The 17,830-nt window shown below is 46.0% G+C and overlaps 2 protein-coding genes across 2 annotated transcripts; one reads left to right on the forward strand and one right to left on the reverse strand.

Annotated features, from left to right (window-relative positions):
- The first annotated feature begins 1,066 nt into the window (after positions 1-1,066).
- hnrnpub (heterogeneous nuclear ribonucleoprotein Ub) lies at positions 1,067-10,341 on the forward strand. The gene is made up of 14 exons (XM_085372237.1): positions 1,067-1,630; positions 2,871-2,985; positions 4,699-4,778; positions 5,348-5,487; positions 5,579-5,678; positions 6,153-6,265; positions 6,451-6,714; positions 6,820-6,939; positions 7,030-7,158; positions 7,238-7,406; positions 7,515-7,796; positions 7,879-8,150; positions 8,245-8,358; positions 8,439-10,341. The coding sequence occupies exons 1-14, from the start codon at positions 1,183-1,185 to the stop codon at positions 8,487-8,489; spliced, it is 2,397 nt and encodes a 798-aa protein (XP_085228363.1). The 5' UTR covers positions 1,067-1,182; the 3' UTR covers positions 8,490-10,341.
- Positions 10,342-16,013: 5,672 nt separating this feature from the next.
- On the reverse strand, positions 16,014-17,830 carry lft1 (lefty1). Its single transcript, XM_085373190.1, has 4 exons — positions 17,566-17,830; positions 17,114-17,360; positions 16,744-16,983; positions 16,014-16,335 (listed from the first exon to the last, which is right to left on the reverse strand). The coding sequence occupies exons 1-4, from the start codon at positions 17,828-17,830 to the stop codon at positions 16,014-16,016; spliced, it is 1,074 nt and encodes a 357-aa protein (XP_085229316.1).

Raw genomic sequence — 17,830 nt, forward strand, 5'->3', positions numbered from 1 at the left:
TTATCTGTTTGTGATTCCTTGCTTCGTTGTTTCCTGTTTTATTTTGACAGCGGTTATTCTCCGTGTCTTATTTTAACTTCTTATTTTGACTCATTAGGTTAATCCAGATACAATCTTCTAAACTAATTATTATTTGACTCGTAGGCACGATTTAGTTTTCTTTCATTTTGAAAAATATCAGTTTACCATTTATTAGTGATATTAACTGTAATGCCCTTCACAGTTTGACAATGCCAGGTATCAAAACAAAGAGGTACGTCATCTTACGTCTTTAGACTGAAAACAAAGAGATTTTAAAAGTTTGGATGTGACTTTCTATCGCAAAAACATCTCAAACCTAAGGAAACTCCGATGATGTAACCAAGGCTGAGCTTTGCGGCCACTGAAGCTCTTTATGTGAAATCGGTGTGCGCTGCTTTAAATGAGAATAACAAAGAGTTGGCAAATCACCAAAGTGCTTTCCAGAAGAGTCCACGGAGTTATGTGTTGTTTAGAAGTGCATGGACATTTTCAACATCAACTCTGAAAACTCTACAATTGACAGATATGACAAAAAGGAATTTTTAAACAGCTGTTTTCGTTACACGGGAGAGCGATAACGCGTATTCAGAAAGACGTGTCGGCGTAGTTAAACGATATCACATTTGTGCCTCTTCTTGGATTTTATAAAATTGAAAAAGGGGCGAGAAGAGAGATATCTTTGTACTGCATTGTTTCTAGCTTACCGATATTGATTATTAGCGTTGCACATTACGCAACATGTGTGCCTTTATTCTACTGTCCTGACCTGTCTTAAACTCACTACCTAGTTAAACAGCCCTCTGTAAAATGCGTTTTGTTAAATAATGACAAACTAATTAATAACGTTCGCGCTCTTTACTGGAACCATCTTTTCGTGTACTATCTGTCCCGCTTTTCCACAACAATGGTTTCTGAAAGGAACGTTTAGCTGCAGTGACAGATGGCCACAGGCTGCATAACTAAGCTGCGCCTCTCTCTGGGCAGTTACGGTAGGAGACGACTCCTCCCCCACACAGCAGGCTCGCGCAGCTCTGTGCCTGCAAAGGATTGGTTGTACAGCGGGTGCCGTTTGGCGCAGTTTTGAGCTACATCCGTTAACAAAGGGCGTCCATTTATTTATTTCCCGTCTTATTTTAGCGCGTTCGCCGTCAAACATTCACCATGAGCACAATTAACGTCAAAAAGCTTAAAGTTAACGAGCTCAAAGACGAGCTGAAAAAGCGTAATCTTTCGGACAAGGGGCTGAAGGCCGAGCTGATGGACCGCCTGCAGGCCGCGCTGGACGAGGAGGCCCTCGCTTCTCCGCAGGAGCAGGCAGCTGAGGCGGATGACGGTTTCGAGCAGGCCGCCGACCAAGAAGGTATGGCAGAGGAGGAAGAAGGAGAGGGGGAGGGAGAAGGCCCCATTGAAGAAAGCATGGAGGCCAACGAGGAGGAAGAGCCGGAGAGTGGGGGCGACGGCAATGGCGTTGCCGTGGACGAAGAAATGGGCGAGGGAGAAGAGGAAGGAGACGAGGACGATGAGATGGACCCCATGCTCAAGGGAGACGTGGACGACATGGAGAAAATAGATACGGAAGACGGTGAGCCGGGAGAGCAGGCTGCCGAGGGTGAGTCGACAGAATCGCTTATGTAAATGCGGCTGGTTGGATGTGTCGGGTTTTTTTGAGAAAGCGCTAGCGGTGAGGAAATTATTAAATTTGAATGCGTTACCGCACAGCAGAGCGTCCATGTTGAGAGAGAGAGAGAGAGAGAGAGATAGCGTGACCTCACTACTAAGCTAGCCAGCGTTAGCACCGGTCTGCAGCTTGGTTAGCAGTCGTGTCGTGACCTTAAGTAGCCACAGTCCAGCCTACTAAAGAGACCTTTAGCGTCACATTGAGAGACGTCGACTAAAATTACTAAAGCGGCTCTAATAAGAAATCTGCTACCGAATTTAGCTTAGTCTGGATTTAAGTTTCGGTTTGGTTAGCGTGTTAGCTTGCCAGCTAGCGTCAGTTTCTTTGTGTCTGTTGTGCAGCGCCAACTAGCTGTTCAACCGGTTAGCTAATTCAGAGGTTCCCGTTGTTCCAGCTGGGGGCGTTGGAGAACATTTGCTTTCACATCCCATTTTAGAATGGATCGACGTGAAAACACAATGTTAGAAATGGCCACTGCAGTGGGCTGTCTTGCCACCCTTTCCGCCTTAATTGTACTGACATCGTGTTTTAGGGTCGTGGCGTTTGCCTTTAAAGGTTGCCGGGAACATCTGAATTAGCTAATCCCAAGATGTGCTGAGAAAAAGAAGGGCGCCGCACTGCTTGTTTAGGTAGGACGTGGGTAGTTTTTTTCCGTGGTTTTTATAGATAGTGTTGGATGGTCATAGAAATTATGAATCTAGGCAATTCAGTGCAACGTCTCGGGGAGGGGGGGTGTAAATCAAGGTCTAAGTAGGCTTTCCCGTTTCCCTGCATGATGCATTTGTCCCTGGCAGCAGTAGATTTGCCCTCCTTTTAATGACATAGATTTGTATCAAAAGCAGTATCTTTTAAGCCCTTTACTGCAGGATAGTAACACTTTACTTATTAGAGACTTGTTTATCCAGCCCCATTCACAATGTTTATACGGGCCAGCTTATATTGTAATTACTACCTGGTCTTTCAAAGCTGTTACAGTTTCCACAGTATGATTGTCTTGTTTTAAGTGTAACGATGAGGTGTTGCCTCCAAGTAACCTTAATACAAATGATAATGGTCGACACACAATGTAACTAATGAACGGGCTTTGTGGGCCAGAACCCCACTGCCAGTCCGACCTCTCTCTCCCAGAAAAAGGAGCACCTCATTCTATATCTTTGTTCTATTTTCAAAGGGGATGCGGACAAAGACACGAATGCTGATCAGAAGAATAAGAAGGGTGTTAAGAGACGCCGGGAGGAACATGGAAGGGGCTACTTTGAATTTATTGAAGAGAACAAATACAGCTGGTAAGGATGGGACAGAGCGAAAATGGCCTTCAGCATCCCTGAAGCGCCATCTATAGCTTTGTTGAATTGTATTGGCTTTAAGTGCCAATGCACATAACTAGCAAGAGGAAAACCCTCATTTTTTTCAAGTATTATACTACTTGTAACATTATTTTCACACACATGCTTTGAGGGTCATCCCTGACTACTTAAAGAACCTTACCATTTACCTTTTTACAGTGCCCACTCACACTGTTTCTTTAATCGACTGCATTCTGTAGCAGAAGTGCATCTATCAAGTCTCTATGAATTCTCACACCTGTTCCTTATGCCAAGTACTGTTTTGGAAAGCCTGTTGTGTCCCCAAGGTGAAACAAGGCTGCTCAAAGGGGAACCCAGAGCAACGTAGCAGATGTGCAATTTTCAGTGGATGGGTGGGGAGAAACTAGCTCGGATTTGTGGAAGAAGGGGTCCACTGCCGCAGGGTAGCAAAAAAGAAAGAAAGAAAGAAAGCCTCCAACGTCTGTTTGGAACGTCCACGGAGAAGCTCACTATTGACCGTCCATCGTTACGCCTCGCAATGGTCTATTCTTTTTTTTCTTTTTTCGTTTTGTTTTTTATTTCACTGGTTGTATGATGTCGAAATGCTATTTCTGTCTCATGTATCATGTCCTGTGTGTGTCTGTTTTCATGGTGTGGGTGTGTGTGCATTTGCAAAGTTCTTTCTACCCCTGCTAGGTGACATCATGCATGGGGTGTGTGTGTGTATCTTGGTCAGTGTTTTGTTTTCATTGCGATGTCGATGCACTGAGGATCAACAGGCATATAATGGAATAACTTTTTTAAAATTATTATTTTGGGAGAACCCTCGTCATGAATGTTTAGGCCAGGGCAGCAGAGCTGTTAGCACACCGAAGTATTGCTGCTCCATCGCTTTTCACCCCCAGTTAAACCTTCAGAGCTTAGCTCCATGTAGACGACTACAAGTTCCACCTCAGGCACTGTGTTGTCCACCAGCACCGTAAATCTCCCCACGGCAGCTGTTTGTACGGCATTCTGGGCTCTTTGGGGACAGTTGTGACACATCGAGCTGTAGATAAGAAAGGAGTGATGAGCCCCGCAGTGGTTTCCTTCTCCTAAATGATTAGGAGTTGCACCATAGTTGGATGATGGCAGGTGAAGTGATGCTAAAGCATCATCCTTAATATTTAGAGATTCCTGAACTACAGAGTTGGTAAGTTGCTGTAGTTTTGACTACACTGGTTTCTCTTAAAACATGCTTTCAATGTATTCTGCTTAGCAACACAGTCAAAAGTTAGTGGTGACCTTTTCATCTAGAAGTCAACACGGGGAGGTTAAATATAACTTGCCCCATATTAGTTCTGGAGGCACAAACACGCACTTATCTGACAGTGGAGAGGTCTGCTTGTAGTTTATCACTGTGACTCTCACATAGCCTTGCATACTAGAACAGGTGGACGTGCTTCTCTCTGTGTATCTTTCACATTTTAGATTTCGCTGGATTCTGCAAGGTAAGTGTCTGCTGAGGCCTACAATACAGCCAACATCCAGAAAGTCTGGAGGCTCGCTCAGTTATTTGCTTTCCCCTCTGTCTGTTTCTTCTCCTGTCTACCTAAAATATTCTTCACCAAGTGGTACCCAAGGCATCTATATTTTCCATGCAGTTAAAGTGACGCAAACCTTCTTATACTGACTCTTGGTATCTGTTTTCAGTGCCTCGTCCAAGTCACCTGTTCCCCCGTTGGAGGAAGAAGACGAAGACAATGATGACACAAAAGTCTGCCTGGATAGCTGTATGTTTGCTACTTTTGTACAGGATGTTTTTAGACTTGTCAGCTTCCTTCTGTAAACGACTGCTTAGAAACATTCCTGGAAAACGGCTTCAGAATTGAGCTTGTTCTAATGGACAAATGTAGACATGTTATATTTGATTAACTTCAATGTCACATTTTCAGCATAGCTGAATCGTGCATAACATGGCAGGCACAAGCCGTCTCAGCTTTCTTACGCGTTGCTCTGAGTTGTGGCGTTGCCAGGTGTTCATTTCCTAAAGTCTTATAAATGGGCCCGTTGTCTTCTCCGTGGTGGTTGTAGTATTCGCAGTCCTGAAGCACGACCTGTACGTCAGTGCTGGTGTAGTCATCAAAACGTTTTGGGTTTTTCCTCCCCAGATGTTGAGTTAACCAACAGCAGTGTGGTTAGTAAAACGAGTGTTACTTTACCTGACTAGTTTTTCTGCTCCCTACTAATGAAGGCAGCAGAGGTGATCTAGCTCACCAGTCCCTCCATCCTCAGGATGTATAAATGTGTACCGTCTTGTCCAAGAGTCGTGTCTCAATTTGTACTTTTTCTGCCCGTTCAGACAACTCTGACCTGCACTTTAAGGTGTCGCGGGACCGCTACAGCGCCTCGTCTCTCACCATGGAGAGCTTTGCTTACCTGTGGTCCGGGGGAAAGGCTACATACGGTGTGAACAAAGGCAAAGCCTGCTTTGAGATGAAGGTACGGTAACGATGCTCACATCTTGCACAAATCTCTGAATGGCTCAGTGAGGTCAGTGGAAACGAGTGGTAATGCTTTTCTGTGTGTGCAGATCACTGAGAAGATTCCAGTGAAGCATATTTCCAGCAAGAACATGGAGATTCATGACGTCCAAGTCGGATGGTCCCTGGAAACGGGCACACTGCTGCTGGGTCAGTGCAATGTTTGCCGCAACTCTGTAAACGCCACACTGACTCAGTGTTGGCGGAGCCCGCTGTAACTTTCCATTTTACTCATGGCACAATGCATTCCCAGGATCACTGGATGTACTGGTGTGCTGTAATGTTTTGGCCTCTGAAGGCTGCCAGCATCTTAGGGCAGCAGCTATTTGCTGTGACTCATACAGGCTGAATACCGCTGGGTTAAACATTTACATCAGTTCAGCCCATCAGAGGGTGAACTTTGTATTGAAACACAAACAAACCGAACTGTACTGGGTGTATCCATTTACAGGAAGGTCGTCTCTAGGGGTCCCTCTGGTGGCCAGTTGGCTTCATGACACCTTTGTACAAAATGGCTTCAGCTCTGGCTGCGTCACAGCAGCGCTGCGTGGCCTAGTGCCAGCCCAATGATTCACACACCACCTCCACTCTGTATTAATCCAGAAGTGTTTGTCATGTGTTTAGGTGAGGAAGAGCATTCCTATGCCTACTCCGGAAAAGCCAAGAAAACCACCAACTGTGTGACCGAGGAGTTTGGAGAGACCTACGAGGAGAATGATGTCATCTGCTGTCTAATTGTAAGATATGAGATTGTTGTTTTTAATTTTCCCCTTTGTGTGCAGATGGAAGAACAGTAATGTATGGAAGAGGCAAAGAGCGTTAAACAGAATCATGAGAGTATTAGTTTGACTCTTTTTCCCTTTCTGCTGAGGCAAATGTCTTTGTTACACACTAAAGCTGGAGTGTTGCTCTATTCATGCAGGACTTTGAAGGTGAGGAGGTGGTGCTGTCCTACTCCAAGAACGGAGGCGAGCCAGCTGTCGCTTTCCAAGTCGGCAAGGACTCCCTGAACGGCCGGGCCCTTTTCCCCCACGTCATCTGCCGCAACTGCGCTGTGGAGTTCAACTTTGGCCAGCTGGAGACGCCATATTTCCCCCAGCCGCAGGGCTACACCTTCCTGCAGCAGATTCCTGTCAGTGATCGAGTCCGTGCACTCAAAGGGCCGCAGACCAAGGCTGACTGTGAGGTGAGTAAAAGAGTTTAGGAGCGTTTTTCATTCATGAATGCAAAAGTGCAACGCTGCGGTATCAAAGTTCTCCATATAGTGATCTCAATTTTCTCTCTTTTCCAGATCATAGTCATGGTTGGTCTGCCGGGCTCAGGGAAGACCACGTGGGTGAATAAGCATATCCAAGAGAACCCTGGGAAGTACTACATCCTGGGCAGTGACACGATTGTGGAAAAGATGATGGTCAGTACTCAGACCAACGTTACAGCGTCCCAGAAATAGTTGCTGCTTCTCCCTGTTGGTAGGAAAATGCTCTTTTCTTCTTTCGTGCAGATCGGCAGCATGAAGCGTCAGTCCAAGGACATCACAAAGTTGACTGCCATTTCCCAGCGTGCACCGCTCTTCTTGGGAAAATTCATTGAGATTGCTGCTCGCAAGAAGAGGAACTACATCCTGGACCATGTAAGTGGCTCTTGCTGAGTGTGGTCACAACCATGTCTTTGATGATAGATTGATCAAATGAGCCTCTTTGTCTTTGCAGACCAACCTGTCTGCTCCGGGCCAGAAGAGGAAGATGTGTTTGTTCGCAGGCTTCCAACGCAAGGCTGTAGTCGTCTGCCCGTCTGATGAAGACTACAAGCAGAGAGTCCAGAAGAAAGTTGAGACTGATGGCAAGGAAGTGCCTGAGCATGCTTTACTCAAAATGAAAGGTAAAAGCATTACCGTTGTCTTTACCCTGTTACAGTCCATCACACACTTGGACAGAAGCTATTCCTGGGTGCTGCTTCTCTTATTGAATCGTTTCCGTTCCATTACAGGCTTCTTCTCTCTGCCCGAGGAGGGCGAGAGCTTCAATGAGGTCATCTACGCCGAGCTGCAGAAAGATGATGCTGCCAAGCTCCTGGAGCAGTACAAAGAGGAAAGCAAGACGGCTCTGCCTGCCGAGAAAAAGCCCAACCAGGGGAGCACGACGCCTAAACAGCGCGGTGGACAGCGCGGTGCTGGACGCGGTGGCAAAAACCAGTTTGCCCGTGGTGGCGGACCTGGGCAGAGAGGTGGCAGCCGTGGAGGCTTCCAGAACAGAGGCAACTTCAGAGGAGGTGGGATTGATGGGTGGGAAATGAATGCTCCTTAACGGCACAGTTGATGCTCAAGCTTACCTTTACCCTGGTCTGTCTGCAGCTCCCGGGCCTCGCGGGGGGTTCAACCGTCCTCCTCGCGGCTTTCTGCCGCCCCCAGCCTTCAGAGGAGGATTCCCCAATCGTGGAAACTTTAACCGTGGTGGCGGCCCCATTCCTAGCCTGGGTGGATCCCCCAGGGGCGGCCCGATGAGGGGCAACATGGGACACAGAGGAGGACCCATGAGCAGAGGCGGTCCAGTGAACAGAGGGAACATGAGCAGAGGAGGCGGAGCTAGCATGGGTCGTGGTGGAAACAGGGGTCACCCCCATCAGGTTGGTTTCAAAATGACTCCTGATCAAATTATTGCTCCTCTGACGTCCGTTGATGCATAATCAACTTTTTTTTTTCTTTGTTTTTCCTGCACAGTTTCAGCAGAGAGGGGGGGGCCGTGGCAACTTTGGCAACAAGAACAGCAACTATGGAGGCAACAGGAACGGCATGGATAAAGCCCAGGCCTTCAACCAGAGCTGGCAGCAAGGGGTCAGTGTTTGTGCATCTGCCGTTTGTAGTTGTTACACATAAATCAGGGGATCAAAGTGTTAATGTTCTGTTCTGTGCAGTTCTGGAACCAGAAGCCGTGGAGCCAGCAGTACCAGCCTGGATATTACTGAGACATTTGTTCTAATGGACTGGTGGGCGACACTGGGATCCACCGCTAGCCACGGAACATCATCCACTCCAACGTTTGCTTACTTTCCTTTAGAACCCACTTTTACTAATGATCGTAAAACTCACGACTGATAACGAGACTAAAGCTAAACGGAGCGACGACATTCCATCGGAGGAGAGCAGGCAGCACGACTGTAACTGAAGCTCTGTATCGTCACACAGATGTACACAGTGTGGGTTCATCCTCATTCAGCCATCTTTTGTTGTTGTTGTATATTTTACCCTCCTCCACCTTTTTAAATGCTTTTAAAACATGTTTGTAATTTCAGGAACCAGAAACGATTAGTCGGCCCAGCAGGCTTTGAAGAGATTTTCTTTTTTCAGGGTTGTGCATTTTATCTGTGCTGTGGTTTTTGTTTTGTTTTTCTTTTTGTATTACAAATTGTAAATATTTTTTTTATGCGTAGTTTGCATAAAGGTTTAAGGAACGTGATGATTTGATTGGAACTTTGGCTTCTTTACAGGAAGCGTTGGTAGCTGGTTGGCCTGTACCTGTCTGTAGAGTCAAACAGCCAGACTGAAGCAGTGAAATTACAGCTTTTCTTTTTGTTCCCACGATCAATCCTGTAACATAAACTCCACAGAGCTACAATAAACACATCGTTGGCTTTTTTACATTCTTCTCGGCTTGTGATTTTTGACTTGGTTCAAAGGTGTGTAAATGACCTTTGAACGGGCCGTGGCCTGGTTTGCTATCAGCCCTGCTAAACACCTCATTAGTTAATAAATAACCTCAAGTGTCTTGTCTTTGATATGTTGTTTCCGGTCCTTCAGCTGTTCAGTACTTTTAATTTGAAAACGTGTTTTGGCCAAGCCATCTTTAAGGACAGAAGGAAGCCATGTTGGTCATACATTATGCTTTTTAAGGTCTTTATTAAAACATTAAAGTTAGAGCACTGACGTTCTCAGGAGATCGTTTGTTTCCTAGATTGTCTTGATTAACGGTTCCTTTTAGTGCAGTAGACTTCTGAGAAACGCCGAGCACTGACCAGTTATAAACGTCTCCACGGTAACGACTTCCCTTTTCTTCCTCGTACTGGTGATTCGTGTAAACCTCGCTCTCAGTTTTGATGGTGCCAGTTTAGCACAGAAAGTGGTTTTTAAAAGGAGGCCGGATTGCTCATTTTCACCAGCAAACCTAGAAAGGGCTGCACAGTTTGATGGCTGACCGCCCGAACCGACCTTCCAACTCTGACGGCGCCGTGTTTTTTGTTTGTTTTTTTTAAATGCTCTGGTGTTGGTGACTGTGTGGCCCAGCAATAACGGCAGCTCCACATATACTGTCTCCACGTCGACCTGGTACCCGGATCATGTTTGACACTAGATTGACTTTTTAACGTTACAATAGATCTGATCAATCCAACAGTTTCTTTAGATTTGTTTTGGTTTGCCCGTCTTATTTAATAAACATGTAAATACTAAATGCATCACTAATCCAGCCATGCACGAATGTTCATGAATTAATAAATGTGTTGTGATAAAGAAAGTATTAGTTTGCCACGTACTGCTGTGTGATGAACTATTTAAATGTCTGGAGAGTTTGACCTTTTATTATACTGGATATTAAAATCGAGCAGAATGCAAGCTTTGGGTTTACAGTATAATCTATAATACAACAGACACTATATTTTTATCGCTTTGTGTTGCAGGTTGTATATCAGGTCTTTTATTAAACCAACAGTGCAAAAGCTCTGAGCTTTTTCAGATTTGTTGTCTTTTCTATCTGACAGTTTTTAATATTTGTGTTTGAAAAATTGGGATTGTATTTTTTTTTGTCTCTATTAAAGTTAAAGAAGCTGGTATGCAGTGACCGTGTGTTTTGTTACAGTTCCTGTAAAATGTTTCCCTGCTTTTCTTTAGAGATAACAGAAAGAAAATCCCCGCTCGCGCCTGCGGCCGGTCTCTCCTTCAAGCTCGGGTCCTCTGCCAGAGGCCTGAGGGTCCTGCAGCATCCCAGCTGTTCCCAGGACTGCGCTCTTCTGCACAGAGATCTCCGATGTTCCCGGGATCTGCTGGAGCCACTGGGACCACCGTACCTCAGATTATTGTAATGCCTTGTTTACCAGCCTGGACAAATCATGTCTTTCTCGCCTCCAAGCTGTACAAAATGCAGCGGCCAGGCTACTAACACGTTCTAGCAAGCGAGCTCGCATCACTCCCATTTTATATTCTTTACATCGGCTCCCAACAGATTTTAGAATTTGCTTTAAAATTCTTGTTCTAACATACAGAGCACTCAATGGCCCCAGGTTATTTATCCAAGCTTCTTTTAAAATTCACTGCTGCTCGTTGTCTCCGCTCAGAGTTTGTTGGTTTTTCCCCGTACACGACTGAAGACGAAAAGAGGCGGAGCCTTTCAGTCTGTGGCACCAAGGCTGTGGTTCACGTTTGGTTGACTCTGTGGAAACTTTGTTTAAACAGGCCTTCTGTTAATCAACACTTTATATTCTCTATTTTATTACTTAATGTTTTCTTTCTTTTAACCTTTGTGTGCAGCGCTTTGTGACTGCCTGTCTACGAAAAGCACTTAATAAACCTGACTTACTTCACCCTCCACATCCTCTCGAGCTCTTCTCTGAGCCCTTGGTATTTCTCCAGCTTCTCGTGTTCCTTCTTCCTGATGTTGCTGTTACTGGGAACCGCTACATCGATCACTACGGCCGTCTTCTTCTGCTTGTCTACCACCGCTATGTCCGGTTGGTTAGCCACCACCATTTGTCTGTCAGGTATTCACTGAGCACTCGGTCAGTTGGGGCCATCTTCGTGATGTATTCGTGAATGTTCGTTGTCTCATCCTGGATCGTGGTGCTCACACTCACCAGTCCCCGGCCTCCTTCCTTCACTTAGCGTACAGCCTCAGTGTGCTGGACTTGGGGTGAAACCCTCCGTGCATGGTCAGGAGCTTCTATCGCCTCCTTTGGCCAGCTTATTATCCCAGCAGGGTACCTGATCACGGCCAGGGCGTAGGTGTTGATGGATCTTGTTCTTCTCATTCAGCTGACTCCTCAGGACTTGCCTGACCCTCTGCAGGTACTTGGTGGTTGCAGCTTTTCTAGTGACTACACTTCTCCAGTCCGAACGACATCCCGATGTCATCGCTGTATATCCTGGTGGTGTGGATCAGTGAATCGATGTCTCGTTCACTCTTGGCATACAGCTTGATGTCATCCATGTACAGGAGGTGGCTGACAACTGCTCCGTTCTGTAGTCTGTATCTGTAGCCAGTCTGGTCACTGACCTCACTGAGGGGTTCAGGCCTATGCAGAGCAGCAGTGGGCACAGAGCATCTCCTCGGTAGATCCCGCACTTGATGGTGACTTGTGCTATGGGCTTGAATGTGGCCCATTGTTGTGCGCCACATCCCCATTGAGTTCCTGATGAAGGCTCTGCAACGACTCACAGCCTTGGCCAGCCGCTTGAAGAGGTACACCAGAGAGATCAAAGGCAGGAGAATAAACCAGCTGTTCTCCACAGAACCAGCAAAGGTGTACTCTCAGTGGCAAGGGAACAATAAGAGAACAGCACCACCAAGGCTGGAGACGGAGCAATACTGGAAGAGCATATGGGAGAAGGATGCAACCCATAACGGCAATGCTCAGTGGCTAGAGGATCTGAGGGCAGACCACAGCGACCTCCCTGAACAGGGTCCAGTAACCATCACAGTGGCAGATATCCAAGAAAGGGTCTCCAGTATGAAGAGTTGGACAGCACCAGGGCCCGACATGGTTCACGCCTACTGGCTAAAGAAGCTGACTGCACTCCACGAGCGTCTGGCAGCACAAATGAACCAGCTGCTAGTTAACGAGAGACACCCGGAATGGCTAACTGAAGGCCGGGCGGTCCTGATCCCCAAGGACTCCAAGAAGGGACCGGTCCCCTCCAACTACCGACCAATAACCTGCCTCAGCAACACGTGGAAGCTCCTGTCAGGCATCGTAGCGGCTAAGATGAACAGGCACATGGGTCAATACATGAGTGAGGCACAGAAAGGGATGGGCAAGAATACCAGAGGCGCAAAACACCAGCTGCTGGTAGACCAAGCAAGACCAGACTGACCAACCTGTGCACTGCCTGGACTGACCCTAAGAATATATATATATAATCTAACATAAGTCATTTAGTGGTTACCTTTGGCTTTATGTTTGCACCCACTGTCCTGCTAGAAATGACATCCTTGACTGGCAGTTTTGTGCAGACCATCTTGCACAAAACTGCAAAAACAGTTTTGTTCAGCTTGTAGGTGTTTGTAATAAGAGCTTTAGCAAAGCAGGATTCTCAAAGTGAAAAACTGGAAACAACCATCAAGCTAACAACATTCACTTTGTGAACACATGCAATGACTGCACAAACTACTTATTCTGCAGCAAAGACAACTTTTAACACATTTACCAAAAAGTGCCTGAAACAGACCAGAGTCTAGCTAATACTGTTGCAGGAAATGTGTTATGAATCTTATGCACCATAAGTAACAGCTGACAGGTTTACAGTAATAGTGAAAGCCATCTTGGCTTTCTTGCTGCAGCTCGTCCTCTCCTCACACCTGAAACTGAGACTCACTCTGTGCCTGAAGCTGCTGTGCAGTGAGCCGCCCATCACACCGGCTGCTGTCCTCTGACTCAGGCGTGTCTTTGGCTCTGCAGACATCTTCCTGTCACACTTTGTTTCTGAGTGACTTTGATGCTGAAGGAAACTGGACTCGCTCACACTGTGACGTTCCTACTTTTCTGTGGCGGTCTGTGTCTCTTCCACGGTTAATTCCCTTTTTCTCACCATTTCTGTGCCAACACTTTCTGCAGTACAATACTGCTCAGCTGATGCTGTCCAGGGTCTGGTACCACAGTGTGCTCCAACACTACAGGCAGAGGGGCTGAAGTGATCCAGGAAAGTTGGAGCAGCAGCTTTCAAGGCCGTATCAACCTCCTTTACTGCAGCTTCAAACAGTTAACCCATGTTGTTCCCTGAAAAAGGTCTTTTTGTATCGTTCTGAAACGGACATTGTGTTTCAGTTTTGGGATCATTTGTTTTAAACCTGTGGTGTTTCACCACTTACCTTTGTACCAGTTCAAGCTGTTCACTGGACCGAATGACTTCAACTGCAATAAATTACTGAACAAATCGGGCTGTTCTAAAACGCTGGAGCGTATGCCACATCGGGCATACACAGTAAACGTATTCCTTATTTGGAAATGAATTTTCTAGACAGTTTTTTTCTTATTGACACCAAATTTACTTTTTATTTGCATTTCCATAACATGTATGATGATCATAACTTTTGCTGGTTTTATTTAACAACAAAACTGTTTGTTTGTTTTTTGCATTGAACAAATATGCATGCTGAAAATGTAAACAAAAATCCTGCTTCATATTGGAAGTACTTTCAACAACTTAGTGCAGAAATCTGAACATCAGATTCATATAAATGGGAAAAATGAAAATATTGTTTTAAAACAAGAGAAATGAAAATCATGTAAGATCAGCATGTGCATTAACAACACCGAGCACGATGCTTTGCCAGAACAGGTACAGATACCACCTCCGTGACATCATGTGGTACTTGTACCTTGCAGTGCAGACATCAAGGAGTGTTGTGCTCCTCCACAAAAGCTTTGTGTGATTTGCTCCAGCGTTGCAGCTCGTCCTGAGGCTCAGTTGCAGATCTTACCATTTAGCTCAGACGAAACAGACATGCTGTCACACGTCAGTCTTATATTTGTTTAAATATACTTGAATCAAATGATTAGGTCATTATCAGGTCTCTGGAGAACTTCAAGACATGTTGAGGAGCTCATTTAGCCGTTTAAATCAGCTGACACATCTAAAACCTGCGGGACACCGGGACCCTCGAGGCCTGGAGTTCCCCACCCCCGGGTTACACCAATCGTAAAGTTTACCCGTGCTGGCCAAAAGCTCCTGTTTTAGTGTAGGATGTACCTTTGTGCTGACAAAGTCTTCCCGGCTTCTTAGTGATTACAAGCAGGCAACATCTGACATCTGTCCCGAGCTGCAAAACACGAGCAGCCAGAAACTGCAAACCTCCAGCAAGAAAACCATCTCCCCCAGACTCACCAGCATGTGAGACGCTGCATCCATCATGACTTCATCCTGATGTTGTCTTAAGAACAAGACAGTTTCTTCCACTTTTTCTTCTTTCACTGTAATGTATTGTTGTGTGGCTGATTTTGACTTTTCGCACAGCGCTAATGACACGAAAGGAAAACATGCACCATCCACGTGTATGTGAATGTGAAAGGCAAGGTTGAGCCACCACTGCTCACAATCACTTAAAATGACTGACAGTGATCGTGTCTCCTTTCCTGTAAACTTCACTATATAAAATTACTTGCAGAATCTTTTTTTTCTGTAAAAGGTTGAATTGTTACCCCCGTATCTACTGGGAAGGGCTTTTGTGGTTATGTCATCATTTAAAGTGACATTTAATTCCAGCAGAATGGCACCATTGGTGAAGGACCACATCATGAAGCACCACCAAAGGTCCCGATAACTGCTGACCGAGTAATCCGGCCAAGAAAAAGACTGAATGAACAACAGAAGCATCTCAGAGGTGAGGCCGATACTGCATAAGTACTATTAAACATGTTTATATGCACATGTGAAGCATGTGTGGTCTTTCCTGTACCACCCATGTTTCCTTTTCTTTTCCTGCTGAGGTGCGTGATAGATATTCACTCAGACAGCCAGCTGCTTGTCTTTGCAGCATGTTTACCCACATCAGCAGCATATTAGCGAATGACAAGACCTCCCAGTCAGGCAGCAAACAGTGCATTAGCTATTGGCTCTGATTAGTAATGTTTGGCCCTCTAAGCCTGCTGTAAACGCACGAGCTTCATGTGAATAGACTTCATGTTTCTCTGTAAGCACCCACGTAGCTCCTTCCCACTGCAAATAAAGCTCGTTTGACCTACATGACAGCGTGGCCTCAGTGTAACAGGTGTTATAAGTCATTAGCCAAATGATTTGCTCCGCATTACAACTTCCTATAAGTGCAAACAACAAGGCGAAAGACACAGGCAGCTGTATGTAACTACATTTGAATGTGATCATGAATGTGAATGGAGCCAGAGAGACGTGCCCGACAGCAGGGAGGAGGAGGAGCGACCAGGAGCTTTAAGTGAGACAAAATATTTTAATTTTCTAAACATAAACTCATTCATATTATTTACAGGTGGAAAATATAACACATCAAACAGAATTTGAATGACTCAACGCAGCTCACACAAATTCAAGTATAAAAAAAGGAAAAAACTATCAAAATGTACAAAATATATCAAAGTGCTTGTAGATGGAGTTTAGGCAGGAGTACTGAAACTCCGGGTAAAGGTCCTTTTAAATATAAAGTATCAGGTGTGCATTAAATATATCAACACTTCATTGAAAACAACACCACGCGTGTACTCAGAACACATTCCCGCCCCCAGTCTGGATTCTTACGAGCCTTTCCCGTGACTTCATACTATCGAGATGTTGTCCAAAGTGCACGCGCACCTTTCTACGATCATATTGGGAAATTCAGCCACCTCTATCTCGGTGTAGTCCCCTTTCTTCACCAGGTACATGATGGGTAAAGGCGCACTCTCGGACACCGTGCACCGCCGCTCGCCGTACCCGAAGTTGCGCTTGGGCTGCTTGCAGCCACCGGCGCACCTGAAAGCCTGGTACCCAGCCGGCTCAATGATCCAGTACTGTGTCCATGTCAGTGCGCGGAAGTTGATGAAGTACTCCTCTCTGCAGCAGGTGTCTTTGTTTTGGTTGTCGCAGTCACCGTGAGAGCTGAGGACGAAAAACAAGGAAAGTTAGCTGACAGCTGCTAGCATTAGCAGTAATGCGATTTAATTGATTTGTTTTGCGGGGGGGTCAGGTGCTCCAAAAGCTGTCAAAGGCCCCAAATTTCTTAGCTACACCCGTGCTTGCTATGCAGTGGTCAATTTATAGACTGGTTTGTGTTTTCGGTTATATTACTTCAAATGACTTTGGATCATTCGTGATAGAGAGCATATGGTGCTCTTCAGTGCCAGTCTGTAATTTGCTGCTAGATTTCTCTGAAGCACGAGAATCTGTAAACCTCCGCCCCTTTGCCACCACGCAACACTTCTATTAACGAATGCAAATGCTGACAGGTAAAAACAGCACAGGGTTAATTGTCACACTGACACAATATCCTGTATTTCGCGCCCTTACCCGTACTCTTCGAGGTTGAGTGTGTAGAGGACGAGCTCGGGCTTTCCCAAGGTGTTGTCCGTCTGCTCCTGGGTGGTAAAGCGGACACTCTTGGCCATCTCTGCCGCATAACTGCCAGGTCTCTCGCCCTCGATCCACACCTCCAGGTGCATAGGTGTCTTCTGCTGTGTCTTGGACCAATAGTGCACCGCCTGGGTGACATCAAAGCTCTTCCAGCCTGTCTCGTGAATGGGGATCAACCTGTAAACGCGATGGGGGCAATTCATTAAAGTGAGCTCCAACTGATAACTAGCGGAGAAGAATACCGCTGTCTTTTAATTAAGATAGCAAGTTGATGGGGGGGGGGGGGCTAATTTAACGGATCCCTTACCGCGAATCTACCAGCGACGTCCGGTTGGATCCGTTGGGCAGCACCTCCACCCAGTAGATGCTGACCCTGGCGTTGCTGACGGGCCGGTGGCTCTTCCTCTCCACCGTGAATCGTTTGTGGTGGGAAGCCCGCTGGTAGAGCTTCAGCTCGGCCATGGTCACCTCACTATTATCCGGGATCCTCGCCTCCATGTCGAACATCACGCGTTGCCGACTGGTGTCAGAGTAGACGTACTCCCCGGAAATATCTAAGACACAAACCATTTCCAGCTTTTTAGTCAATTTCGCCTCTTGCGAAGGTTAAAATGACGTTTTTCATGAATATACACTGGTGCGTAAAAGTGCACCGGGTGTTACAGCTATTATGCACGTAAAATACTCTACAGCAAAATCGTTTTCTTTTCTTTTTTTGAATCTGCATGCTCCATTTGTTAAACATTTAAAAGTGCCTACCTGCATTGCCGGGGATTCCTTTCAGGATGCCCGCAAGACTAGGCAACGATCTGCGCCTCCTGCTGTGGTGCATCTTCAGCATGCTCGTGTACTTATTTCTTATATGCGCCGGAATCACGAGATTTTCCACATCCCTTTTATGGATTCTAGGAACTTCATCCATCCCAAGCTTCTGTAGCAGTGCGTCCTTCATATCCTGATGCGTAAAAGCCTTAACGAGACCGAAGAGAGCGGCGAAAAGGACACAAGCCCGAAGGAAATCCAT

Source organism: Diplotaxodon limnothrissa, linkage group LG15 (genome assembly GCF_057381915.1).
Source record: "Diplotaxodon limnothrissa isolate DT_005_m linkage group LG15, D_limnothrissa_male_GT1.1, whole genome shotgun sequence".
Classification (NCBI taxonomy): domain Eukaryota; kingdom Metazoa; phylum Chordata; class Actinopteri; order Cichliformes; family Cichlidae; genus Diplotaxodon; species Diplotaxodon limnothrissa.

Excerpts from the sequence above, each read along its gene's own strand:
- hnrnpub (XM_085372237.1), top strand. The coding sequence starts at position 1,183 with ATGAGCACAATTAACGTCAAAAAGCTTAAAGTTAACGAGCTCAAAGAC. Across the intron at positions 1,631-2,870 it reads GGGAGAGCAGGCTGCCGAGG|GGGATGCGGACAAAGACACG; the intron begins GTGAGTCGACAG and ends CTATTTTCAAAG. Across the intron at positions 7,159-7,237 it reads GGAACTACATCCTGGACCAT|ACCAACCTGTCTGCTCCGGG; the intron begins GTAAGTGGCTCT and ends TTGTCTTTGCAG.
- lft1 (XM_085373190.1), bottom strand. The coding sequence starts at position 17,830 with ATGGATTTCCTTCGGGCTTGTGTCCTTTTCGCCGCTCTCTTCGGTCTC. Across the intron at positions 17,361-17,565 it reads AGGAATCCCCGGCAATGCAG|ATATTTCCGGGGAGTACGTC; the intron begins GTAGGCACTTTT and ends TTTGTGTCTTAG. Across the intron at positions 16,984-17,113 it reads ACGTCGCTGGTAGATTCGCG|GTTGATCCCCATTCACGAGA; the intron begins GTAAGGGATCCG and ends TCGCGTTTACAG.